At 53.3% G+C, this 26,622-nt stretch overlaps 2 protein-coding genes across 6 annotated transcripts; one reads left to right on the top strand and one right to left on the bottom strand.

Moving 5' to 3' along the window:
• The first annotated feature begins 1,316 nt into the window (after window positions 1-1,316).
• Dlk2 (delta like non-canonical Notch ligand 2) lies at window positions 1,317-5,799 on the top strand. Of its 2 annotated transcripts, NM_001108202.2 has the most exons (6): window positions 1,317-1,453; window positions 1,940-2,070; window positions 2,326-2,389; window positions 3,511-3,641; window positions 4,176-4,320; window positions 4,895-5,799. In NM_001108202.2, exons 2-6 carry the CDS (start codon window positions 1,995-1,997, stop codon window positions 5,625-5,627), a joined length of 1,149 nt encoding a protein of 382 aa, NP_001101672.1. In that variant the 5' UTR covers window positions 1,317-1,453; window positions 1,940-1,994; the 3' UTR covers window positions 5,628-5,799. The 2 variants fall into 2 exon arrangements, with proteins under 2 accessions (NP_001101672.1, XP_063123165.1); XM_063267095.1 differs by having other exon boundaries at window positions 1,425-2,070.
• Window positions 5,723-25,655, bottom strand: Abcc10 (ATP binding cassette subfamily C member 10). 4 transcript variants are annotated; one of them, NM_001108201.1, is made up of 21 exons: window positions 25,404-25,635; window positions 21,154-22,375; window positions 20,814-21,041; window positions 19,630-19,786; window positions 19,035-19,144; window positions 17,472-17,551; window positions 16,134-16,305; window positions 14,678-14,776; window positions 14,103-14,292; window positions 13,438-13,515; window positions 12,894-13,088; window positions 11,962-12,115; window positions 11,633-11,813; window positions 9,450-9,793; window positions 9,061-9,230; window positions 8,440-8,600; window positions 7,949-8,211; window positions 6,872-7,017; window positions 6,698-6,795; window positions 6,432-6,544; window positions 5,723-6,188 (listed from the first exon to the last, which is right to left on the bottom strand). In NM_001108201.1, the coding sequence occupies exons 1-21, from the start codon at window positions 25,562-25,564 to the stop codon at window positions 6,026-6,028; spliced, it is 4,485 nt and encodes a 1,494-aa protein (NP_001101671.1). In that variant the 5' UTR covers window positions 25,565-25,635; the 3' UTR covers window positions 5,723-6,025. The 4 variants fall into 4 exon arrangements, 3 of the variants coding, with proteins under 3 accessions (NP_001101671.1, XP_038939448.1, XP_038939449.1); XM_039083520.2 differs by lacking the exons at window positions 5,723-6,188; window positions 6,432-6,544; window positions 6,698-6,795 and having other exon boundaries at window positions 6,932-7,098; window positions 25,404-25,654; XR_005488894.2 differs by lacking the exons at window positions 5,723-6,188; window positions 6,432-6,544; window positions 6,698-6,795; window positions 6,872-7,017 and having other exon boundaries at window positions 8,078-8,211; window positions 9,189-9,230; window positions 25,404-25,654.
• Window positions 25,656-26,622: the final 967 nt, after the last annotated feature.

Below are 26,622 nucleotides of genomic sequence, written 5' to 3'. Positions count from 1 at the left end.
AAAAATAAGAGTTTGAGGGGTTGGGGATTTAGCTCAGTGGTAGAGCGCTTGCCTAGGAAGCGCAAGGCCCTGGGTTCGGTCCCCAGCTCCGAAAAAAAAAAAAAGAACAAAAAAAAAAAAAAAAGAGTTTGAACAAAATAAACGAAGTCTAAAAGCCCACTCGTGACTCAAATCCAGAGAGCCCCCCCAGGCAAGAAGTCAGCTAGAGGGCTTGGGTGTTGTCAGATGTAGACCGTGGGCATTGTCCTGTCCCTCTAGTCTTAGCAGTAGGAGGTCACTCTGTGCAGGTAGTGAAGTCACCTACTAATGTTTTCAACGTAAAGATAGGAAAGTTCCGTAGGGAGACCCAGAGCCTGTGGGCAGTCTTCCCCTGCTGCATGTTTACTCAACAAATAAACATTTTGGAGTCTTTGTCTTGCTCGGATTTTTGAATCATTGACTCTTGAGGGGAAAGAGGCCCACAAGAGCAAATCTCTCCACTCTTTCTCACTATAAAACTCTCTCAGTCCGAGACCTAGAGCTGTGAATGGATTTGGGGATGTTCAGCGGCAGGGTCTTGAGGGGAAAGCCCGATAGGATAGGCAGTGTCTGAGCCAGGCAGCCTTCCCAGGGGTGGGCATGGAAAGGAATGGGCTATGAATACTAGGAGCAGACGGGAGGAAAGGAAAGAACGGAGGGTATACTGGGATGATATTTATGTAGATGTGGTCCGTCCTGGAAGAGGTAACAGAAGAAAGAAAGAAGCCAACAGAGAGCAGGCGCTGACCTACGAAGCCAGTGACGAAGGCTCTGCAAGCTGGGGAGGCGTGGGCTGGTGACAAGAGGAAGGTGGCGAGCAAGCGTGTCTTCTGTGTGCTAGGGCTAAAACATGAGAACCGTGAAGGGCTAATGAAAATCATGATGCGCAGTAGACAAGGGCACGCAGAGGCGGGCGTGGGTGAGGGGCAGAGTGGGGCGAACGGGTGGGGTGGGGTGGGGGAGAAGATGGGAAAACAGCAGGGCTCGCACCTTCGGTCCATGCTTTACGATTTATGCCCATTTCAGTTCCTTTGATTTTCTAATTTCGGAGGAAGAAAGCGAAGCTAGGGGGCTGGGGGCCGCGAAGGGAGGCGCAAAGAGGGCTAGGGGTGCCAGGGCCGAGTGGCAGCGCGAGGTGTGGCCGTGCGTAGCGGGGGTGGGCGCGGGGCGCAGTCGGTGCGGGGCGGGCCGCGGCGGCGGGAGGGGAGAGGCGGGCTCCGCCGGCACACGCCGCCCCTGGCAGGGGGCCGAGCGCGCGCGAGGAGCCGCTACCGCCGCTCGGGGTCGCCTGCAGCCCCAGATTCCCGAGCGCTCGGCTGGCATGGCAGCCACCTCGGTGCCGAGCCCCGCGGCCAGCTAGGGGCGGCCCCCTGGCCCAGTCCGTCGGATCCCGCTTGACTCTGCGCCCTGGGGACGCGTCGCCTCCCAGCCGGAGGTGAGAAGCTAGGAAGACGCGGTCCCCCGGAGGGGACCTCAGGCCCAAGCGTGGCGGAGCGAGCGGGGTGTGGGGGGACTGTGAGAGCCAGGCCTGGGTGGGTGGATGTCGGGGGACCCGAGAGATCTCTTGCAGCCAGGAACTGGGAGCCGTTCTTCCCCCAGCGCCAGCCCCCACGTCCCGTCGTGCTCGCCTTTCAGCGCTGTCCCCATCCTTTTGGACCCCTCCACCTGGATCGCGATCGCAGCCCTGGCTGTTCCCGCGCCATGGCCACGCTCGCTGCTGCCCATCCTTTGGCCTCTTTCCTGCAGACCTGGCTAGTGGGTTCCTGCCTCCAGTCTCTTCGCCTGTTCATCCCTTCCTCGCCCCCGCCCTCCCACTCCCACCCCGAGAGTCCCTCTCCTTCTCTGGCTCCTGTCACTTGGAACCGGTATCAGTGCCGCTATCTCCGCGTCAAGCCGCTTCCCAGCTAATGCCATCCCACAGGTGTCTACACGTCTGGCCGTTCATCCGTCCGTCCCTCCTGAGGCCGGAACTGACCATGCCCAGCGGCTGCCGCTGCCTAAATCTCGTGTGCCTGCTGTGCATCCTGGGGGCAACCAGCCAGCCTGCCAGAGGTGAGCGTGCTCCAGGGATTGGGTCCTGGCTCTCCTCAGCCGTCTTCGCTGGCACGTTGACCTCTGCCGGCTGGAGACGGCACTGCAGCCGCCCCATTCCATCGGGCTGGTGAAATCTAGGTGCTCTCGTTGGAATGGGACGCTCATCCGTGCCCATGACTTGAGCCCGTCTGACTGCTGAAACCTCTGCCAAGTTCCACGCCTGGGAAATCAGACTTTAACCCAGACTCAGCCCACTACACCAATCTCTTTCAGCGGATGACTGCAGCTCCCACTGTGACCTGGCCCACGGCTGCTGCGCTCCTGACGGCTCTTGCAGGTATGTGCCTCAAATCCTTTCCTCCCCACTTTTCTGTCCTCCTCACTCTAGAGCAGGTCAAAAACACATAACAGTATCTAGGCGCTTAAGACCTTCTTTGTTTTTACACAACAGGATGACCAGTCCCCTTCCCTCCCCGTACCTCATTTTGCCTCTTACTTAAGAGCTTGTATACCCAACTCTTTATTCTCTCAAGGGCGTCTGTCCCTCGAGATGCCCATAGACACACCTGAAGCTTGAGAGTTTAGGGACTGAGAGCCACAGGAGAAAGGAAACGGAAGACAAAGGCTGCAGGAGGAGGGTGGCTGCAGGGGGATGATGGTTTGTTCCTTGGAGAATTCTACCATTGACTCAGCTTGGCACACTGGGCAAACTGTGTGGCAGAGAAGGTTTTGAACATGAGAAGGGAGCCAGTGAGGGCAGAGACTTGGCATGGAGCTGGGGTACTTGAGACTAGACATCCTCGGTGGGTTTATAAAAAATAAGTCGCTGAGCAGTGGCTCCTTTAATCCCAGCACTTGGGAGGCAGAGACAAAGCAATCTCTGAGTTCAAGGCCAGCCTGGTCTACAGAGTGGGAGGGTTTAGGACTGCCATGGCTACACAGAGGAATCCTGTCTCTGTGTAGACATGTGAAAAACAAAACAAAAAGTCATAGAGTTGGTGTGGTGACACATACCTGTGATTTTAGTGTTTGTGAAGCGATGCTAGAAAGGTCAGGATTCCAGGCTAGCCTTGTCTACTTGAGACAAAAGATAAAACAAACACTCGCCCCCCAGCAAAACAACCCAGATACTTGTTTGTTCGGAGTCTGAAGGGAAGAAGGTCCTCAGAAAGACTCCCACTCTTTCAAATGTGCATAACCAGACACTCCATGGATGGCACCAGAGGCTTTACAGACATTGTTTTATTTGAGAATACTCTTCAAGGGAGACATTTTTTTCCTCAGTGTTCGGGTGAGAAAAGAGATTATGAAAGGCTAGACAAAATGCCAATGCTGAACTTCAACACTGGAGTCTGTCCGATTGCTTATGTGTCCATCTGCCCAGCCCTGCACCTAGCTAGAAGCTCTGGTTCTATTCCACGAAGTGCACACACCCTGATCTTGTGTTTTCCCCACCAGGTGTGACCCAGGCTGGGAGGGGCTGCACTGTGAGCGCTGTGTGAGGATGCCCGGGTGCCAGCACGGTACCTGCCACCAGCCCTGGCAGTGCATCTGCCACAGTGGCTGGGCAGGAAAGTTCTGTGACAAAGGTAGGATGGAGGTGCTATTGGCTATAGAGCCCATGTGTTCTAGAACAGCCATTAACATTTCCTATTCACCGAGCACCTGTGGTGTTGTGTTCAAATCCTCAAATAGTGTATTTTTATGTGACCCTCTCTTGGTGTCTGAAAGGATTCTCAACATTACCCCGTGATGTTGGAAAGGCAGCTACTATAAATTATATGCATTTTTAGATTTTTTAAAAAATATATAGGTGCTTTGTCTGCATGTATACCTGAAGGCTGGAAGAGGGTATTAGATTGTGAGCTGCTGTGTGGGTGCTGAGACTTGAACTTAGGACCTCTGGAATAGGTCTTAACTGCTGAGGCATCTCTTCAACCCCAAACTGTACCCATTTTAAACATGATAAAACTATGGTCCACAGAAGAGCCAAGACCAGGGGTTTGGTAGCAGGGTACCAAAGGTCTGAAGTGTGAGCCATATTCAGAGCTTTGGATCTGGACCACATGAGTCCTGGGGACCAAATATGAGTGGCTATTCCACATCTTCTTCCCCCTCTCCAGATGAGCACATCTGTACTTCACAATCACCCTGCCAGAATGGAGGCCAGTGTGTGTATGACGGGGGTGGTGAGTACCACTGTGTGTGCCTGCCAGGCTTCCGTGGACGTGGCTGTGAGCGCAAGGCTGGACCTTGTGAGCAGGCAGGGTGAGTGCTGGACCCTGGGGGAGCTAGACCAGAATCTGGTGTTGAAGAAAGAGGCAGGGCTGTCAGTAGAATGGGGGACTGAGAGTCAGGCCCACACAAGGACACCTCAGGAGAAAAACCCGTGTGACAGTGTGCCTGGTTCAAATGCTCGACCTCTTTGTAACAGAGCCATCGCTTCTCGGCCAGTGATGATGTGGTGGTGGAGGAGGAGGGCATGGGAGGGGAGGCACCAAGGACTCCCTTTACTTTCTTACAAAAGCTGACATGCAGCCTTAAGAGCTGGCTGGCTCTTTCAGTGCAGATTATGAAACGTCCACAGGGCTGGACTTGCCCCACTTCCGCTACAGACCTAAGAGCCTGTGGAGGGAACAGCCAGCTCCGCTCTGAGCCCTGAGCCCGGGCCAGGCCACGTGCTAACTGCTTGACATCGGGTTCTCTCGTTTAACCCACACGATTTGGCTATTTTTGTTCTCATTTTAAAAATAAGGTTATTTGAAACTCAGAGGGAAGGGGGGGGGCGTTCAGGACACGGATCGGCAAGTGGATACCAATGCTCTCTCCTCTCCCACCTCAGCTTCCCGTGCCAGAACGGAGGGCAGTGCCAGGACAACCAGGGTTTTGCCCTCAACTTCACCTGCCGCTGCTTGGCGGGATTCATGGGTGCCCACTGTGAGGTCAATGTGGATGACTGTCTGATGCGGCCTTGCGCTAACGGTGCCACATGTATTGACGGCATAAACCGCTTTTCCTGCCTCTGTCCTGAGGGCTTCGCTGGACGCTTCTGCACCATCAACCTAGATGACTGTGCTAGCCGCCCGTGCCAGAGAGGGGCCCGCTGCAGGGACCGTGTCCATGACTTTGACTGCCTGTGCCCCAGTGGCTATGGTGGCAAGACTTGTGAGCTTGTCTTACCTGCTCCGGACCCTGCCACAATAGGCACCCCGCAAGCGCCCGCCTCAGCTGTGGTGGTGCCTGCTACGGGGTCGGCCCCTCACAGTGCAGGGGCAGGCCTGCTGAGGATCTCAGTGAAGGAGGTGGTGCGGAGGCAGGAGGCTGGGCTTGGTGAGTCTAGCCTGGTCGCTCTGGTGGTGTTTGGGTCCCTCACTGCTGCTCTGGTCCTGGCCACTGTGTTGCTGACCCTGAGGGCATGGCGCCGAGGTATATGCCCCACTGGACCCTGTTGTGACCCAGCCCCACACTACGCACCAGCTCGGCAGGATCAGGAGTGTCAGGTTAGCATGCTGCCAGCAGGGTTCCCTCTGTCACCAGACCTGCCCCCTGAGCCTGGGAAGACCACAGCGCTGTGATGGAGGGTGGCTTTCTAGCTGCCGTCCTTACCTCCTTTCACCTCAGACTGTCACCAGCCCTCAGCTTTGGTACACCCATCCAGGGGATTTCAGCCTCACATCAGAAATATTATTTTTTTAAAACACAGAATGTAAGATAGGAATTTTATCAAATAAAATTATGAAAATGCAAGTGGGCTTCTACGGAAGGAAAACCGGCCCAGAATTCTGGGTAAAAGGGCCCACGTGGGCTGGTTCTGGGGAAGCCTCAGTCTTCGGCCCCCACTAGGAGTGGTTTTCATGGAGGAAGCCAGGGTGCTGTGTCCCCTCTGAGGGAGTGGGGGAGAGGTAGGAGCACAGAGGAGGATGTAACCAGCAGGCCTGGTGGGAAGGAGCACACGCCCCAGTGGGAGGGAGGCTCAGCACGCGGCAGGAAGGGAGTGGGCCCCCTGCTGGCTGCTCTGCAGGAGCTGCCTAAACAGGGAATGGGGCTGGTTGCGCAGGGCTGAGGGGGAGTCCAGTTCCACCACCCTCCCGGCTTGGAGCACCAGCACCCGGTCAGAGTTTAGGATCGTGTTGAGCCTGTGTGAGAGAAAGAAGGCTGTCAGTGCGGGTGGAGGACAAAGCCCTGAAACGAAACTGACCTCATGTCCTTCCAGATCCCTCCAGACTGCACCGGTCTGTGCCCCCCGCAGGTTTGAGCCCCTGGGTCTGCTATGGGAAGAATCACGGTGTCCTCCAGAGGATGCGCTACTGAGGGTCTTGATCCCCTCCCTACCTATGGTCAGAGGTCTATGTTTCTGCTGTCCCTGAGGAGTCTCACACCTGTGGGCAATGGTCAGCACTGTCTTGTTGGCAAAGCGTCTGCAGATGGTTTGCTGGAGCAGCTGGTCTGTCTTCTGGTCCACACTTGCCGTGGCCTCGTCAATGCACAAGATCTGGACAGTATGCAGCAGGGAGGGGAAGTAAGAGGGGAGACTATAACCTACTTACGGTTCCCCACCTTCAGCTTTGCCCTGAGACCCCCCTCCAGCCCACCTCCCCCCTTCCACACATCCCTGCCTCTTAGAGGTCTCTTCTTCCTATCTTACCTTAGCATCTGTGAGAAGAGCCCTTGCCAGGCATAGCAGCTGTCTCTGCCCTAGGGACAAGTCCCTGCCCCTTTCGCCCAGCTCCCCATCCAGGCCTCCTGTAAGCAGAGCACCTGTATTGTCAGTGGCCATTTTTGTTTCTTGCCTGCTCTTCCCGGCGCACCCAGGACTCACCTATGGCCATGGCCACCTCACTCAGGTGGCACTGTTCTAGGGCTTGCCACAGGGCCCTGTCCTCATGTAGGCCCTGGGGGTCCAGGTTCTCCCGAACGGTCCCACTGAACAAGAAGGGCTCCTGGGGGATGACAGCCAGCTGGGATCTGGGGAGCAAGGACATAGGGGCCAGGCTGGAGATGCGTCCATCTTCTGCGGTCCAAGTTTACCTACGCGGTCTGGCACTCCTAAGGAGATCTGGGGGTGAGAACCCTCTGCTTCCCACTCTGTATCCACCAAATCCTCAGTGAGTCAGCCCCCTACTTAGGACAGCAGGTACAGTGAGGAGCACCAGAGAGATCAAAGGCCTAGACCGAGGCTGGAAGGGATTACACTTCGTTGATGTTTTCAAAGCCAGAGAACAAAATGGCTGAACTATGGTACTGACCCAAGACAGAAGCTTCAAGGAAGGACATGAAGAGAGTGGGAATGGGGTGGAGGAGCAACTGGAAGAATATTATTGTGACATTCCCCAGGAGCCCCATGGTAAGCCACTGCAGGCCCTGGGCCAAGTTGGAGGGGGCCAAGGAAGAGCTAGAAGGTCAAGACCAACACAGCTTTGTAGGGAGGGCAGAAAAGGCAGGACAGGAGCAGCCAAGTGCTCTGGGTTTAGGATGGAGCTTCCTTCCCCTCCCCATGTTGTGGAACTGAGAGAAAGTGATGCTGAGGGTAAACTGGGAATGGGCGGGGCGTATACGCCAGATGACATCACTTGTGGCCAAGTACAACTGACCCAGACCCCAAGCTGCCCCATGTACTGCCTGCCAAGCCTGAGGCCTGAGGGCTCATGGCATCTGGGAATATAGTTCCCTGATTTAGAAGGCAACGGCTAGTGTCTGGAGCAGAAGGTATATATATTCTGGGAGCTAAGAAAGTGGCTAACCTGGGGCAAGGAAGGCCCACTGAGCATCAGCTGTGACGGTGGCCACAGCTTCGCCTGGCTACCTCCTCTTCCCTGGCTGCCCATTGGCCCTGGCTGCCTTACACCTTCCTAGAGGACTGCCCTCCCCCTGCCCCCAAATCTCCTGACCCCCAGACCTGAGCTCAGCCAGCTCCAGCTGGCTGGTGTCCACACCGTCCAGGAGCACTTGCCCTGCACTGGGCTCCAGCAGCCGGAAGAGCACCAGAAACAGGGAAGACTTGCCGGAGCCTGTGCGGCCCACAATGCCCAGCTTCTCGCCAGGCTCCACGCGAAAGGTCACCCCGTCTAGGGCATTTGGCAGCCCTGGCCGATACACCAGCACCACATCCTGGAACTCCACACTTCCCTGGGTCAGCCAGCTGACGCGCTGGTGGGGTGACTGTGGGAAGGGGGTGAAGGAGAAATGAGGATGAGAGGATTGGGGGGACAGAGGGAATGAGTGAGGAGCGTCTGAGTGAGAACAAAGGCAGAGGAAACGGGGGTAGGGGGTGATGGGAAAAGACACAGGAAAAAGACAGCCAGGAGCCAAAGAGAAGGGCCCAGGAGGGCTGGAGGACGCCCCATGGCGGGCAACTCTGACCCGGGGCAGCAGCCCAGATGTATGTACCTGTGGTGGCTGGCCATGGGGCTCCTGGGGAATGTCACAGGAATATTCCTCCAGTCGTTCAACGCTCACCATCATGGCTTCCGTCTGTGTGAAGCTGCTCACCAGGCCGGAGAGCAGGCCCGTCAGAGACAGTGCATAAGAAAGCACGAGGCCCACCAGCCCTGCGGAGAGGAGTACCGGCTGCTAGGGGACCCCTGGATACTGAGAAGTGTGTTGGGGAGGACCCCAGCTTTGGACTGTGCGCGTTTAGGGGCAGAGGAGCCGGCCAGGCTGGGGAAGGCCAGCTGGGAGCCGTGGCGGATGCCTGGAGAGAGAGGCCCGAGGGGTGGCAGGCAGATGCTAAGGTGGGATGTTGGCAGGCAGCAGGGCTATCTATGGACAGGAGCGAGGGAAGGATGACATCACAGGTCTGGGTCTAGTCCCAGATCTGCCACTGCCTGTGGGTTTCTTAGCACTAGAATGAGGGTAATGACAGTACTGACGACGAATCCTCACAGGGAGCACTGGGTAGGAGGTAATGGTGGGGTGGGGAGGGGGTTGGGAGACACTGGAGGGGGTCTGGAACAATGACATGGAATGTCTTGCTCCTAAAGTAAGGGTGATGGGGTCCCAGGGTGGCACCTGGGTTGGCAAGGCCCTGCTGGTGCTGCACCAGGGCAATGCCCGCAATGGCGCTGACCACCGCTGCCCCCATGAGCTGCAGCCGAATGTCCAACCACTGCATCGTGGCATAGGAAGCAAACTGGCACCTCTGGTTCAGCTCCAAGAGTCGCTGGTTCTCCTCCTCAAACCTGGAGGAGGCCGGGAAGGAAGGCAAACCAGTGCGCTGTTGAATGGATCTTACTCCTTCCCTGGGGCATGCATCCTTCCTAGAAGCTGACCCTCATATCACCCCCACCCCCTTCTGAATTGTACATTTGGGAGACACCTTTACTTGTAACCCCTGTGTTGTGTCCTCCCCATCACCTCATCCCTGTCCCCACCCCCCGGACTCTGACTGGAAGATGTACCTGTAAGTGGCCCCTGCAGCCCGGAGCACAGGGAGGCCTGCCAGGGTGTCAGCCAGGTGGGAGTAGAGCGGAGACAAGGTGAGGCTGCCCAGACGCCGCAGCTCCCGGAAGGAAGCCCTGTAGCGGCGCTGCACGCCGTAGTAGATGAAGCTCAGAGGCGGCAGCAGGAGCAGCAGCCAGGGCAGACCAGAACCCAGGACAGCGAGGAGGCCCAGCAGCCCTACAGAATTGGCCAGCAGGATGTTGAGGAGGAAGGGCAGGCTGTCGTCTACACAGGCGACGTCTGAGGAGAAGCGGTTCAAGACCCGGCCGGAAGGTGTGGAGTCATAGAAAGTCACTGGTGCCTGGAGAAGGGAGGTGGTTGGATAGGGTCAAGGGCTGAAGAAAAAGGGCTGGTAGACAGGAGGGCGTGGGTGAGGTAGGACAGATGGCCTGCAGTAGATAAGAGAATATATCCCCAAAGCTGGGCTGTCGAGGAGTTGGTGGAGCTTGGAGAGAACTATCTCAAGGTTCCTCAGGCCAGGGGCAACCCTACAAGACCTGCTAAACATTCACTACCCTCTGGGTCGGACAGGCTCTTTTAAGAGCAGAGAGTCAATCCACAAGATGGATGCTTTGTAAGTCAGTAAATGAGACCTAGATGTCTGGAGGAAAACTCTGCCTGCAACTGGGGATCAGCACTGCCCGTCAAAGGGCTGGGGTTCTGAGCCTGGCCATGTGGGCGCAGGTGTATAATCCTAGCATTCTGGGGTGAAGGTGGGAGAATTAGCTCGAGGTCATCGTCATGGCAACAAGAACCCCTACCTCAAAAAACACAAATCAAACCAAAACCAAATGGAAGCTCGGGTGGAGTCAGGCCTTGAACCTCAGGCCTGCTGCTTGGGAGATGTGAGACCCCAGGAGTCTGTTTCTTTCACCAAGATCCCTGATCCTTGTCATAAAAATGGGGACAACAGGAATTTTCTACTCTAGGGAATTCTCACTTTCCTGTAACAATTCTATGCTTGCTCTGCTTAAAAAAAAAGTGTGGGGACATTGGGCTTGGTTGATAACAGGTGTGCGAATGACAATAGCTAACAAGCTTGGGTGTGGAACAAACCTACAATCCCACTCCTCAGGAGGCACAGGCTGGAGGGTCAGTGTGGAGGTAGTGAGAGCCTGTTGCTAGTCAATAAATTAAATAACAATTAAATCAACACAACTCCTATTTAAATGAGAAAGCAAAGACAGAAGACACAACAGCACTGCCTCTTAAGTTTACTTTTTTTTAAAGGCAAGGTCTCACAGGCTGCCTTTCACCTCACTATGTAGCAGGCTAGCTTCCAACCCAAGAGGCTACTGCTTCAGCGTTCCAAGGGCTGAGCTTACAGGTGTATACCACCGTGCTTGCCAAGAGTGAATCTTTGGAATAGCTCTAAATAAAAACTGTGAATAATTAGGATTAAAAAGACATGCGCGAAGCTGGGTGTGAGAGCACCCAGAGGCAGAGGCAGGCAGGTCTCTGTAAGTTCAAGGCCAGCCTGGTCTACAGAGTGAGTTCCAGGACAGCCAGAGCTGCATAAGGAGATCCTGTCTCAAAACAATAATATGTGTAGAAGAAATAAAAATATTAAAGGGCTTGGGGATTTGGCTCAGTGGTAGAGCGCTTGCCTAGCAAGCGCAAGGCCCTGGGTTCGGTCCCCAGCTCCGGGAAAAAAAAAAATTAAAACGTGCATTCACATAAACCAGGCATTCTGCAACAAACAAACAAACAAACAAACAAACAAACAAACAGATAACAGATTAAATACCCTAACCCTTATTATTAATCAACATGTTAAATCCCTTAGTAAGGTTGATTATCAAGGAAGAAAAGGGAAAATGGAGCAGTACAGACATGAAAATAAAGAACACAAGGAAAAAGCAGGCGTTGCCTGACTTGCAAAGCCGAGCCTTAGCACCTCGAGTCCAAGATGGGACTCTGAGGAACGTTCTCTTACTTGCCCTGTTTATGGATGACAAGTTACAGGATTAAACCATGAGATCGGAATCCGGGTAGATGCTGGCTCCGTAGCTTTTGGCTCTGAGATTATTATATGCTGCCCCGTTTGTCAGGGGCTAGTGTGTGGACTGGGAGTGTGGGATGTAGGCAATGCACTAGAGGCAGATGAACTGGGGCTACCCCGCACCCTCCATGCCCTCACCATGAGCAGTCGGTGCAGTAGACGGTGGTGTAGGCTAGCAGCTGCTTGAAGGGCACCTGCTGCAAAGAGCACAGCCCGGAGCAGGGTGCAGAGGGAATTGACACCAGCAATGGTTGCGTACACGGTGAGGTAGAAGTGGACGTCTGAGGAGCCATTGGAAGTAGCTTTGTGCAGTGGGATGCTGAGCGGTGGGGAGGAGATTGCAGGTAGCTCAAGGAAGGGCTGCTCAGGGCGCCCCTCTCTAGGGCCACCTTTTCACACCCTCTAAGACTACCCGTGCCCCCTCGAGGCTACTGGAGAGCACCAGACCTGCTCCCAGCCTCACTCACTAGAGGTTTCCGGGGGAGAAGAGGAGCAGCCGTGGGGAGAAGAATCCCATGGAGCGTGGGCTGGAGGAAGCGGGACGCTCCTCGGAGCTATTTCTGCCTGCCTTCAGCTGAGAGAGCCAGTGAGCGAGCCACCAATCAGCACCGTTGCGCGTGGCTGGATGGAGAGAGATGGGAAGGGACAGGATGCAGAGACTCATCTGTTTGGTTCTACTCAAACATTCGCATTCTCAGCCCTCCCTCTACCGCGCCTTCCCTCCTCTGTACTCCGCCCTGGATACTTTGGTCCTTTCTAGGTACATGTTCCTGGACCTATCACCCTCCAGCTCTGCAGACCACGTGACCAATTTTGTAGCCTGAAACTTGCCTGGATCGCAGAGAAAAAGGTAACCATGGAAACAAGCTGCGGTGGTGCACACCTATAATTTCCACACTCAGAAACTGAGGCCGGGGAATTGCAGATTCAGGCCAACCAACCAAACAAACCCATAACGATATATTTTTTAAAAGACCGACTCCAGATGGGTGCTGGAGAGATGGCTTAGCAGTCAAGGCCATGTGCTGCTCTTGCAGAGATCCCGGGTTCAATTCTCAACAGCAAGGCTGTTTGCAACCATCTGTAACTCCAGTCCTAAAGGATCCCACTGAACACTGTGCACCTCACACAATGCACAGACATACATGCGGGAAAAACACTCATACACGAAGCGAGTAATGTTTTAAATTTAAAAACAGAACTGTTGTAGAACACTACATCTAGCTGACTCCTGGAACCCTCAAAACTGGGGTACCCTTCTGTCCCAGCTGTGGGCTAGGCTTGGGAGGGTCCAGAGCTTTGTGGGGATTCTACACGGTGGCTTTGGTCATGAGTGCCTGGACACTGGCTGGGGATGCGGTGCAGGCAGGCAGGTAAGGAGCTCCCGGGGTCCGCTCACCTTGCATGAGGAGCAGGGAGATGAGGATGGCGGTGGCCAGGCCACTGCCCATGGCCCTCCAGTATGCTCGGTACACGTGCAGGGCCACGGCGCCCTCGCTTTTGCTCTCCTCCTGCACGAGGCGACCGGATGTGTTCTGCGCCACGTCCAGCTCCTCTGTGGTTTTCTCTAGGTTGTGTACAGACGGGGACTGACCTGGGAGAATCAGGGAGGCCTCAGAGGATTACGCTTGCAATATGAGTGCTTTACCGGAGCAGGCAGGCCTTAAAACTCATTTCCCTTGTGTGCCAGAGAAAAGCAAGACCAGTGCCTCCACCCCCACCCCCCAGCCTCTGATGTGCACATGCAAGGCCCTGGCTTTGACTACCAGGAATTTGAGGGAAAATAAAACCCAAAGAAACAACAGCTTTCCCATGTGCGGTGCACACCCATCATCTCAGTACTCATTAGAACTGTGTGTTTGAGGCCAGCCTGGGCTACATAGTAAGTTCAGGGCTAGCCTGGGCTGTACAATAAGACCCTGCCTCCCACCTCTGGGCCATACCTGAGTCAGTCACTTGTTCCTTGTCAGCCAAGGCTGTGGGGGCAGCTTGCACCAATGGCAGAATCTCTGAGGGAGGCCCTGGACGGTAGCAGGGGAGGAGGCTGTTACAGGTCTGCTTATGCCTTTGTAAATGTGTGTATAATCCCACCTTCCCCTCTCTGGCTATCCTCCCTGGCCTACCCAGTGGACTCATGGGTCATGGCTGTGAGTCTAGCCAGCAGAAGCTCCCAGGCGAGCCACGGCTAAGAGTTGGCAACCCGCCACCACCTGCACCGGATCATCTGTCACTACTGCAGAGCCTGCTCCCAACTTCTAACTCAATTCCAGACCTTCTGGCTGGGCCCCACAGTTTCCTGTGGCTTTGCTGAGAGCTCTGCAGGTGGCCATGCCCCTCTGGGTAATAATCCACCAGAGCTCACTTCTGTGAAGCCGCAAGACTGCTCTCGAAGTTCCCAGGCAGCTAAGAGCTCAGGCACGTTGCTCCCTCCCCCCCACCCCTGCTTCCCCCCATCTCCCGTTTCCTCAAGCTGATCCTGCGACAGGGGTGGAGGGGGAGAGCTGAGATGCACTCAGGTCACGTGTGGAGGGGTGGCAGGATCTGACCAGCATGTGACACTATCTGTCCTTGTATCAAGCTACTGCAAGTGTTTCCTCCACCACATCACCTGCTCGGACCAGGCGCCCAGCCTCCATCAACAGCACCAGGTCAGCCCTCTCCAGGTACTCGGTGCGATGGGTGCACAGCAGCCGGGTGGTGTGGCCCAGCACTCCCAGGATGCACCTGTGCAACAGGTGGTTGGCCACATCTGCATCCACAGCAGCCAGAGGGTCATCAAGGAGGTAGAGTGTTTTCTCCTGGACAGAATGGACAGCGGGCACCATGACTGGCTGGGCTCAGAGGCTCTCCTAGACCTAGGTAGGTGTCAGGGCAACCAGAAAAGACAGGTGCGAACAACTCTACAGTGGTAGGAAGATGAGACCTGAGCGTAGACTTCCTGCCCACTGAGTGTGAAGTCAGAGACATGGGTTTGCTGCTTTGCTGGGTCCCAGTGCCCAGGCCTTTATTTTTTCAGGCCTTGAACCTGAAAACAGGGTGGGGTGGCCAATAACTAGAAACAAGGAGTGGTGGAGGGAGAAACCAAACACAAGGGGAAATATTCCCAGCCCTTACTTGCAAGTCCTGGAGCACTTCCCTAACCCACCAGCCTACCAACCCCTGCCCCTCACCCCTTTAACTTACCTGGTAGACAGCTCGGGCAAGGGCAATCCGGGCCCTCTGTCCCCCGCTGAGGGTCACACCCTTCTCTCCAACCTCTGTCTGGTCTCCAGCAGGCAGGATCTGAAGAAACAGACACCTGGTGGTTAACAACCCCCCACGCTCTGTCTTCTGTCCCCTTGTAGAGAAAAGATACTGTGGTCATCAACAGTTATTTCAGCCTGGGATGGGTGATTCAGGGCAATCCCAATACCCCCAGCTATTAAACAATTAATGTAGGGGCTGGGGATTTAGCTCAGTGGTAGAGCGCTTACCTAGGAAGCGCAAGGCCCTGGGTTCGGTCCCCAGCTCCGAAAAAAAGAACCAAAAAAAAAAAAAAAAACAACCAAAAAAAAAAAAAAAACAATTAATGCCTTCTGGGCAGTGCCAGTTTAAATTAGAATGGCCCACTTGTTGAATAGTCTCACTTGTTTGAATACCTGGTCCTCAGTGAGTAGAACTGCTTGGGAAGGATTAGGAGGTGTGGCCTTGTTGAGGAGGTGTGTCACAGCAGTCAGCCTCTGCTATTCTTTTTTTTTTTCGGAGCTGGGGACCGAACCCAGGGCCTTGCGCTTGCTAGGCAAGCGCTCTACCACTGAGCTAAATCCCCAACCCCAGCCTCTGCTATTCTTGGTTAGCTCTCTTTGCTTTGTGACTATTGTCTCACGATGTGAGCTTTCAGCTACTGCTTTGCCTCACCACCATGCCTGTCTGCTTATTGCCCTGCCTCTTGTCACAATGGTTATGGACAGCTCCCAGTAAACTCTTCTTCCATAAGTTGCCTTGGTCACGGTGTTTTATCACCGCAATGGGAACGTAACTAAGGCATAGGAATCATCTCACTTGAAGCCAGGGAGATCTTATAACATTTGTGTTATTTCCTCTTGACAGATGGGGCCACAGCATAGGTAGATGAACCACCTTGCCTTAGGATGTGACGTATGAAAAAGGGATGAAAGATGTCCCTTGATCAGAATCAAAGGTCCTTCTGCCAAGGCAAGTTTCATATTTATCTGGGTAGGCCAATGGCGACCATGGTCCTAGAGGAGACATGGGGATTGGCTAAGAATCATAGTTAAAAGCTGATTTGTCTCTGATGCTTTTAGTACCTGGCTTGTGTGTATGGGGAATTTAATGGCTTGGCAGCTTTCTCAAGGATTCCAAACAAGACTTTGACTCTTCTAAATCTTCCTAGTTAGGTAGGGTTAGAGGCCTCCGGGCTCTTCTAGCTGCTGTGAGCAATGCCCTCCCAATGCTCCCGTGAGCCTTAGAGGGAAGTGGGGACCACGCAGCTGAATATTCTAGGAGGCCCAAAGGCTGACTTCTTGCCCTAGGTGAGTAATGCCTGTGCAGAAGCCCTTTCCAGAGAACCAAGTGGAGTCTGGAGTGTTAAGGATGTGCCGGGAAGCAGCCAGATGAGGGTGTCAAGCCAGGTACTCACGCTGAGATCATCATTGAGGGCGCAGGCCTCCAGCACCTCCCTGTACAGCTGGGCATCAAATGTCTTCCCAAACAGGACGTTGTCTCTGATGGTGGCACACTGGATCCAGGGCTCCTGAGTGGCCAGTCCAAAGCCTTTGGACAGGTCTGACACTGCCACCCACCCACACAGCCTGCAGAGAGTCAAGGAAGGCAGCATGGGGACCAGCTCCTTGTTGGTCCCTTCCATGCCCAGGCTCTGTCTCCCAGAAGCATCCTCAGATGCAGCTGACAGCCTCTAAGGTTAAGGGGTCTAGATGTAGGTTCACTATGTACTGGAGGAAGTGGCTCTTTGGTTCCAGCCTGGCAGCTGTCCCATAGCCACACTGTGTGTCAGGTGTGGCTCATCTTCACTTAAAAACATGGCCTCCCTCAGTTCTTCACTGTCTCTGGACCTCTTCTGTAGGTAGCCACACTTTCAGAAAGGACAGCTGACAGCAGACTTGAGTTTTCTTCTTGTTCTAACTCTATGACCCTATCAGTGCACTATGACCCTATCACAACCTGTGGGTCGCAACCCTTTTGGAGTCCAACATCTTTCACAGGGGTTGCCTAAGACCATCAGAAACCACAGATGTTTAGGTCACCATGCACTGCAGTAGCAACAGCAAGGTTATAGGAATGAAGTAGCAATGAGGCTGGTTTTATAATCGGGGTCACCACACCATGAGGAACTGTATTAAAGGGTGCAGCATTAGGAAGGCTGAGGGCCACTGCTCTGGTACAAGCGCTCATCTCCCCTGCTCCATTTACTTCGCTAGTTTTTTTCTTTTTTCTTTTTTCTTTTTTTTTGGAGCTGGGGACCGAACCCAGGGCCTTGCGCTTGCTAGGCAAGGGCTCTACCACTGAGCTAAATCCCCAACCCCTACTTCGCTAGTTTTATCTTATTTCCTGACACAGGATTTCGAGTGTCCCAGGCTGGCCTTGAATGTGCTGTACGGGCAAGGAGGACTTAAACTCCACACCCTCTTGCCTCTGTCTCCTAAGCGAGCCCTGAGAGCACAGACTGACAGCACTCCAGCCAGTTTTAACGTTGGACTCCGGACCAAACTCAGGGCTGGTGTTCACATTTGGTGAGTGCTTGCTTTGGTAACTAAGCTGCACCCTGGCCCAGACTCACCCTGTCTGCCTCCCCATCTCCAGGCTGAACCCTCCCTAAAAAGGGGCTGAATTTTACCCTTTTCGGTACATGTGTTGTCCCCCGCCATTTACCCAGTACATTCTCACAGACAGCAGGAACCCAGTAAATGGCTCCTGTTGGGGTGAAACCAGAGTCAGGAGTACACTGAGCATTCATTACCTGTGGAGCTCCCCAGTGATGGCAGCCAGCAGTGAACTCTTCCCACAGCCGACCTTTCCCACGATGCCCACCAGCATGCCCTGCGAGGGAGCCACACAGTAAGGACTGCCTGATGGCAGAGGAAGGGCTGCCCCCAACCGATGTTTCTCCGGGCCTTGGTTAGTTCTTCAGAGAAAGATGTCTCCCCATCCCACATTGTGCACCCCCGTGCCTGCCTGCCTGCACCCACCCCAGGACAGCTGTGAGCTTTATTCTCAACTGTGTGACCTGTGAGGGAGACAGACCTGCCAGGGAGAAGCGTAAGGTACCTACGAACTCCTGAGGTATGCTGAGGCAGGTATTGGGGGGAAGGGCTCCTGTCTTTGGGGGAACTGGGCCGGGCTACATTTCCCAACACAGTGGGCAGAAGGCAGTGCTCTGCAAAACGCCCTTTCCTGAGATAGATCTGCAATTTAAAACATTCTGTTCTCCCTTCGTTCTTAGTAGCAATGCACATTCGCAGAGCTATTTCCTGTCCCAAGAAGAAGATTTACAAACGCTCAGGGATCTTGCTGGCTTTGCCCGTGATGCAGACACTATGCTCGGGTTGACCTGTCTGCCAGCGGGCACCAGGCAGGTCTATGGTCTCTCTGAGAGTGGGGGGATCAGGTCTCAGGAAGCTTCGTCCTTCACACTTCTTGGCTTGGAGTCCACAGACAGCATGGGGCGAACATGCACAGAGGAGGGCCAAGCGTGCTGCAAGTTGAGGCCTGGTTCAGCCTGCTCCTAAGACCTGTGTTCTTGCTCTGGACTCTGATTCATCGATGTATTCTCGCTGCACAGTCTTGTTTGCTTAGGCTAACTCCAGTGGGTTTCTATGGCTTCCATCAATCTATTTATATAAAACCCCCAATGTACTAGTGGAATTCCTTTGAAGAATTCCAGCCTTGTCTTGCCCAAACTAAGAATAAAAACAAAACATTCAACAAAAGCCAGAAACATGAGCCAAATGTGGTAGAGGAGATCCAGCCATTGCTGGAGACTTCTGGGTTGAGATGTGGGGCAAAGGGTTGGACAAAGGTCAGGAGAGCCGAGCCTCAAAGCCAGGGTGGAGAAGGGTCACCAGCCTGGTAGGAATGTTCCCACTCTAAGTTCTTGGACTACGCATGGCATGTCAGACGCCGCAAGGCATGACTGTTTCCACAAGACTAAATGGAAGATCACCTATGCTGCCTGTAGCCTCGGAAGGGGCAGCTGTGCCTGTCTCCCAGCCTGAAATGATGGTGGGCAAGCCCTGGGTTCTGTTCTGACCCTTCAGCTGGAAAGGGACACTGCAGGGGGGAGTGAGACGCACAGTGGGCTAGGTGGGTGTGAGCTGCCTAGAGAGAGGTGCAAACAGTGTAAGGTAGGAGCGTGGTGCACACATAAGGGGTCGTCTCCTCTCAGACTAGAACCTGCACACCGTGCCTCACCCCTGCCCTCCGGCTCCCTCCTGCACTCCTGGTAGAGCAGCATTAGTCCCTGTGTATTGATCTGGGGATCCTGCTTATCTGGGAACTCTCCCGGGGAGTCTGTCTTACAAACCTTTTTCACTTGGAGGTGACTGATGAAGGTCTTCTGGCTTGTTCCAGTTGGGTCCCAGGAGAACAGGGCTTCATGCAGCTCCAGTACTGTGGATGGCTCTGTGGGGGGATCTAAGCAGGGAAGGTGCCACTTACCCTCTGCTCCTCGTCTGCTGGAATGCAAAGGGCCCGGCGGTGGCATGTCACCGAGTCACCTGTCCCTTATCTACCTGCCCAGAGTTGATTCAGCCTGAGTCTATTGTGTCTAGATTTTGTCCCTGACTTCTCTGGAGGCATCCATGCATAGTGTCCAACAGGCTAGGGCTGGAGAGATGATCAGTGGTCATAAGCACTCTTCCAGAGGTCCCCAGCTCTGTTCCCAGGCTCCATACTGGAAGGCTCACATTTGTTAACTTTAGTTCCAAGGGATCTAATGCCCTTTCTGGCTTCCACGAGTATCTGCACACACGTGGTACACACACACACACACACACACACACACACACACACACACACACTCAGGCACACACATATACACATGAAATAAAACAAGTCTTAAAACAACAACAAAAAAAAAACTATATCCCCCACAGATTCTCCCCTCTGGCCTCCCTTACCAGGACTGTAGTAGGCCTCAGGGCTATAGCTTGGAAGGTCGAGGAAACGCTGGATCCGGTCCAGGGATACTTTGGATTCCAAGAGACCATTGATCACCCAGGGGAAGTTGTTGAGAGGAAGAATGAGCATGTGCACAAGTGCCAGTGCTGTAAACACCTATGTGGGGGTGGAGGCAGGGCATAACCCTGAGTCTTGTTCTACTAAGAGCACAGCCTAGGTCCCTCGGAGACTTCTTTAGAATCTCTGAGTGAGAACAAAGGTCACTAGCCCTGGCCAGAACCAATACTACATTGTGGATCCCCTGCCCCAAAGCCTCTTCAACAGCCTAACCCCAGTTAGATGGCAGCCTGGGTTATTCAGGGAGACTTTATCTTTTAAAAAAAAAAAAAAAGAGGGGTTGGGGATTTAGCTCAGTGGTAGAGCGCTTGCCTAGGAAGCGCAAGATCCTGGGTCGGTCCCCAGCTCTGAAAAAAAAAAAAAAAGAAATAGGAAAAAAAAAAGCACTTCTCCATTAAAGGACTTAATCCCCAGTCCAGGGATGAATGGAAGCTGAAGATAACAGGGAAAGAAAGAAATTCCATTACAAACGCACAGAGCCATATTTCCAAGATAATTTTAAAAATTCTTCAGAGAACACCCTCTTAGTTGGGAAAGGACAAGGCAGCTAGGGGTCCTCTTTCTCCCCTACCCATGGCTAACAATAAAGTTCTGATTTCCACCCCATATTGGTCCCTCCCCATTTCTTCCTAGGCCCATCCTCTCCCTCTATGCCGGCTGGCTTTATGTCAATTTGACACAAGCGAGAGTCATCAGGGAGGAAAAAGCCTCAACTGAGAGAATGTCTCCAGGCTGCAGGCAAGCCCATAGGACATTTTCTTAATCAGTGATTGATGGGGAGGGCCCAGCCCATTGTGGGTGGCGCCATCCCTGGGCTGGTGGTCCTGGGTTCTATAAGGAAGCAGCCTGGGCAAACCATGAGGAGCAAGCCAGTAGGCAGCATCCCTCCATGGCCTCTGCACCAGCTCCTGCCTCTGGTTCCTGTCTTGACTGAGTTCCTGCCCTCACTGCTTTGGATGATGAACTGTGGATACAGAACTGTGAGTGAAATCAAACCTGTCCTTTTCTACCTGCTTTTGGCCATGGTGTTTCATCACAGCCACGGTCACCCCTCCTTAGCTCTCACCTTGGTGGCAGTGAGCTGGTGCCCCAGGAGGACGTAGGTGATGAAGATGACGATGCAGATGACTACAGGCAGAGCAGCCCAGAGGTACACGCAGGCTGCATCCAGGTATTTGATGACGCGGAGCCGTCCCAGCTCTTGGGTCCGGCAAGCCTTCACCCGGTCCCCCAGAGCCTGCTCCCACCTGAAGAACTTGAGGACTCGAATGCCGCTCAGCAGCTCTGTCATGAGCTGGAGACAAGGACACAAGAGCGGTGTGGAGTTGAGACACGGTTCACACTCCTCCTCTGCCTGCTGCTGGGTGGGACCCCCGCCTGGTTGAAGGACCTCGGAAGCCCCTCACCTTAACCCGTGCATCCTTGTGCCGGAGCATCTCCTGGTTGTTGGCCATGATTCGGGTGGCGATCACTTTGTTGACAGGCACCAGGAGCAGTGCCAAGACTAACCCAGCCAGGAAGGCCACGCCCACCTGCTCGTACAGCAGGTAGAGAGTGATGGCCAGTTGCAGAGGCAGGCCCCAGGCCTCATGGAAGCTGCCAGCAAAGTTAAGCAGCCTCTCGGAGTCGGTGCCTAGTAGGTTCAGGACCTCCCCAGTGGGAGGGCGGCTAGGCCCAAGCTTCAAGGTTTTGCGGTAAAGGATGCTCAGCACAGCCACCCGTGCCTGAAGTGTCACTTTACGCACCTCATACCCATACTGGTTCTGTAGTACGGCGCTTATCACAGACCCACTGGCCAGCCCCAGGACGTAGAGCAGGCCGTGGCTTAGAGGCTCTTGCCCTTCCTCCAGGAAGCCCACCAGTAGGGAGAGCAGTAAAGGCCCAGAGAAGCCCAGCATGGTCCCCACCATCTTCAACAGTCCAAGGGCTATGTAGCAACATCCAAAGGCCCCATACAGGGCCCTCCACAGTTGGGCCCCCTCCTTCCAGTGCGCTTGGAAGGCTCGGGCCAGGTAGGCAGGGTGCAGTCTGCGGGGGAGGCGGCAAGTGTCCTGGGGCTGCCGGAGCTCTCCTCGGACTCCACGAGCAAGCAGAGGTGCCAACCAGGCATAGGAAAAGCGTGACAGCCAACTCTCTCCGTCTTCAGCTACCTCTCTTTCTTGACTCTCAGGGGACAGGAAGGGATCGTGAGTCCAGGGCTCTCGAGGTCCCCCAGGGGCTGCCCAGCCCAGCCCATAGGCCAAGACGGCTGCCAACTGCAGGATGAGAAGACACACACGGCCCAGAGGTCCTGGGAGAAGCGGGGGCAGAAATGTACCTCGCTGGCAATGCCACAGCAGGGTCAGTACCAGGGCTGGGGTTGGCAAGAAGGCTGCCAGAGCCAAGGCCAAGGGTCCACGAGAATGGCCATGAGGGGAATGAACCAATGCCCACAGGGCCAGGCTGTGGGTGAACCAGGCCACAGCAGTCACACACCCTGCCAGCACTTCTAGCCATAGGGGCCCTGGGTGTGACACCGGAGGTAAAACAACCGGAAGGAGGTCTAGCAGCGGGAAGACGGAGAGGAGGAAGGAAGCTGTGAGTCGGAGGCGCCAGCCAGGATTGAAAGGTTGGATGATATTGTTAGTCCTGAGGAGAAAAGAGAAGACAACACATGGCTGACACAGGGCTCAGACATGCCCATTGCCTCCAACAAGCTAGAGGTAAAATCCCTGCCCTACTTTATCCTGGATCCCAAGGCCTTTTCTTGCAGGAAGCCTGCCTAGATTGTTCAATCCATTTTCTAATTTACCCACAGGTTTTCTGACTCATTCGTTTGCCACAGGTACAAACGAGTCTGACTTAAGGTTGCAGGTACCATGAAGATGCCAATTAAGACAAAAACCCACGGATTTTACACAAGGATAAACACTTTTTATAAAAAGGGTCCAGGAGAAAGTACCTGAAAGGCATCTGAAGCCTCCTAGGGAGACATTTACTTATCTGCAGCTCTTGCCCTCTAACAGGAGAGCCTACATTTTACAGAGCCTCAGGATACTCTACTGACTTTTCCTTGATTGTAAGACATGATGTACATCACTGTGTGACCTCTCAGCCCAGGAGGAACTTCTTTCAGTTCTACCTGTATCCTCCTAACCTCAAAAATGTTTTTCATAAACAACAACAACGACAAAAGGTTTACATTAAGAAACAAAAAACAAGGGGTTGGGGATTTAGCTCAGTGGTAGAGTGCTTGCCTAGCAAGCACAAGGCCCTGGGTTCGGTCCCCAGCTCCTAAAAAAAGAAAAGAAAAAAAAAAAAAGAATCAAAAACAAGCCGGGTGGTGGTGGTGCATGCCTTTAATCCCAGCACTTGGGAACCAGAGGTAGGAGGATCTCTGGAGTTTGGGTCCAGCCTGGTCTACCGAGTGAGTTCCAGGATAGCCTGGGCTACACAGAGAAACTGTCTGAAAAGAAAAATCAAATACAGGGGATGTCTCAGTAGTCAAGAGTGCCTGCTGCTCTTCTCAAGAACCTGACTTCAGTTCCTAGCAGCCATATCAGGCAGCTCACAACTGCTTACAACTCCAGCTCTAGAGGACCCTATGTCCTCCTCTGGACTCCACAGGTGCACACACACACACACACACACACACACACACACACACACACACCATACACTTGAATAATGGAAACAGCTATAGCTATGGTGGAGGCACACACCTTTAATCACAGCACTAGGGAGACAGAAGCAGGTGGTCAGTTTGAACTCTGTGAGTTCAATGTCAACCTGGTCTACTTAGCAAGTTCTAGACCAGTCAGGGCTACATAGTAAGATCCTGGAAAAAAAAAATCCTCAAATATCTCACATATAGGCAGGGGATGGTGGAGCACACCTGTAACATCAGCAGTTGGGAAGCAGGGCAGTAGGACCATAAGCTCGAGCCAAAACTGGGCTATTCAATACCTCATCCCAACAGTCTCATTCCCTCAAAGGGAATCAAACACAGCCATGATGATACACGCTTGTAATCCCAGGACTAGGCAAAATCTCCATAGGTTGGGGATCAGCCTGGTCTACATAGAGAGTTCCAGGTCAGCCAAGGCTACATATCAAAGCTCTGTCTTAAAGAAAAAAATCAAAGAGAAAACAGTTACAACAGCAAATATCAGAATGCATTTTCCAGTTCATATAAAAGAAAACTGGGTGGGTAGAGATGTGCTTACAGAGGATCTGAGTTCTGTTCCGAGCACCCACATGACGGCTCATGACCCTTTGTAATACTAGTTCCAGGGCAGCCAATGCTGTCTTTTACCAGACGTGTGTGTAATACATGTGAATACGTGCAGGAGAACACTCATGTATAAAACTCTTACAGCATTTTTTTTTTTTAAACGCTGAGAACGAGATTGAGGATAGAGAGACAGCTGAACAGTTACGAGCACTGGCTGCTCTTACAGAGGACAGAGGTGTTCAGTTCCCAGTCACCACATGGTGGCTCATGGCTGTCTGAAACTCCAATCCCAGGGAAATTGAAGCCCACCCCACTGGCCTCCTCAGGCACTGCACCCATGTGGTGCACAGATATACATTCAGGCAAGATCAATCAATCGATTGATGATCGATCTTGCAAGAAAGCAGAGGGTGAGGCTGGAGGTACACTCCTTTAGTCCCAGTACTCAGCAGGCAGATCCCCAGGAGTTCTAGTCCAGACTTACAGAATGACACCTTATCTCAACAACACAAAACAACCCACCCAGGTCTGTTATGCTGTTATGCTCTTTGCTATACTAAAAAAGTTTAATTGTAAACTAAACACATTAGTTCCTTTTATTCTCCCTCCTGTGGCCCAAGCTGAGATCCTCCTGTCTCAGCCTCCAGAACAGCTAAGACTGTAAGCATGTGCCACTTTGTCTAGCTTTTTTTTTTTTTTTTTGAGATAGGCTCTAAATAGCCCTGGCTGGCCTGGAACTCACTATGTAGACCAGGCTAGCCTTGGACTCGAAGTCTACAAGGTGGACTCAGACATTCACCTGCCTCTGCCTCCCAAGAGCTCGGATTAAAGGTGTGCTTCACATGCCTGGCCCCAGCAGGCTTGCTGTGGGTGTCTGTGCTAATCTCTTCTAGGCTTACCCTTCATTCTGCAAAAGGGACAGAAGGACTAACGTGGCCACCCAAGAACTAAATATAAAATCAAGGCGAGTTTAGCACCAACACCTTACAATGCAAAACCAAGTTAGTTCTCAGGTTTTGACTTTGTTCCTCTTCTCTTTACAGCTTCCCTTCACCAGAGTCTGCATCGGCTTTTAGCCTAGGGATAGCAGGGCTTGGTGGATGGAAGTAGTGTTCTTATATCTTATGCACAAGTCACCTTTTTTCTTCTAGCTACAACGTTTATCTATGTTTGTCTCCAATTCATGGCAGTTCTGTTCGGACATTTAAAACTCTGCAAAGAGAGAAGCTTTGGCGACTTTAAGGATATGCCAGGTGCTGCACTATGTGTTTAAACGTCTTGTGTCACCCTCTCAAAGCTGCGGAGACTCCGAGAAAGTAGGTGGCTTGCTCAACTAAGGGCAAACAGTAAGCTTTTATTCTGCTTCTGCCCTACACAGACCCTGCACTTCCAGAGACAGCTGGGAGAGATGTGAGTTGGTATCTCGTTGCAGTCTCTACCCACCTTGGGGTGCCCAAGTGGCAGGCGCTGAGGACGGCGAGGAGAGCGTGTGGAAGGACGCTGAGCACCAGCTGGGTGAAGCAGTGGCCCGTGGTGTCCCCTTCCCAGAGCGGGAGTGGCCGCGCCGCATCCGTGCCACAAAGCTGGGCCAGGAGCCCCTCCATAGACAGCTCACCTAGGCGGAAGCCGAGAGTGACAGGGCTCGGGACAGAGTCCCCAGTTAAAGCCCGCCCCCCAAGCCGGGACCGCCTCTGGCTTCCGCCTTGAGTTAGAGCCCGCCCATTCTTGCGGTACTTCCGGGGCTGGAGAGGAAGTCTCTGCACCTGGGGTACACTCCTTTAGAACCTGGGACAAGCAGGTTCTAGATCCTGATACTTAGGATGACGCTTCTGTCTCCTGTGATAGGAAGCCTGAACACCTTTACGCTGAGTTTTAATATCTCGAGTGTTTGTGGGCGAGAAAGAACCCGCTGCGCCATGACGCTAGGGCCCTCTAGAGGCAGGAAGACCTGTCAGCGGGTGCTGATCGCGGGTTTTTTTTGTTTTTTTGTTTTTAAACCATGGGGATAATAGTAATAATAATACACTTGCAAGCCTCTGCGCGTGCGTACCGCTCTCTGCTGCCCCGCGCCTGGGTGAGCTGTCGCCAGAGCGTGATGGTGTTTGCGCACGTTTCTGTCTTTTGGCTTGTGCAGTGACCCGGCCCTGTCCTTGTGCAAATTCATTTTAAGACCTGTCATGTGGAGCGCTCGCTCTCTTACCTATTGCATACTAGATGACACATGCACAGCATTTCTAATGTTTAAAGAGTTGGAAAGCCAAACATGCCTGCCGCACTGAGGAATGCTTAAGGACACGTAACAAAAGGCTATTCCGGTATCCTAAGGCTACAGGATCTTGAACGTATCCAATTTACTTGAACGTTGATTTTTGGCTTTCTTTTCTTACGAGTGGGATAATAATGCCAACCCAAGTATTGTGAAATTTGTATAAGTAATTTAAAATGTTTGCATCAAGGTTCAGAGATTAAGAAGAGTGCTTCTAGCTCTTGCAGAGGACCTGGATTTGATTTCCAGCACCCACGTAAGGAGGCTCCAGTTCCAGGGATCCAAGGCCTTCTTGGCTTCTGTAGACACCTACACACACCTACATAGAAACTTTAAAAAGAATGCTCAGGTCAGGTGCTCTGCTCGTCATTCCTAAATAGTTCAGAGTAATGGGAA

This window comes from Rattus norvegicus, chromosome 9 (genome assembly GCF_036323735.1).
Source record: "Rattus norvegicus strain BN/NHsdMcwi chromosome 9, GRCr8, whole genome shotgun sequence".
Taxonomy (NCBI): Eukaryota; Metazoa; Chordata; class Mammalia; order Rodentia; family Muridae; genus Rattus; species Rattus norvegicus.
This window is presented reverse-complemented; position numbering and strand designations above follow the sequence as displayed.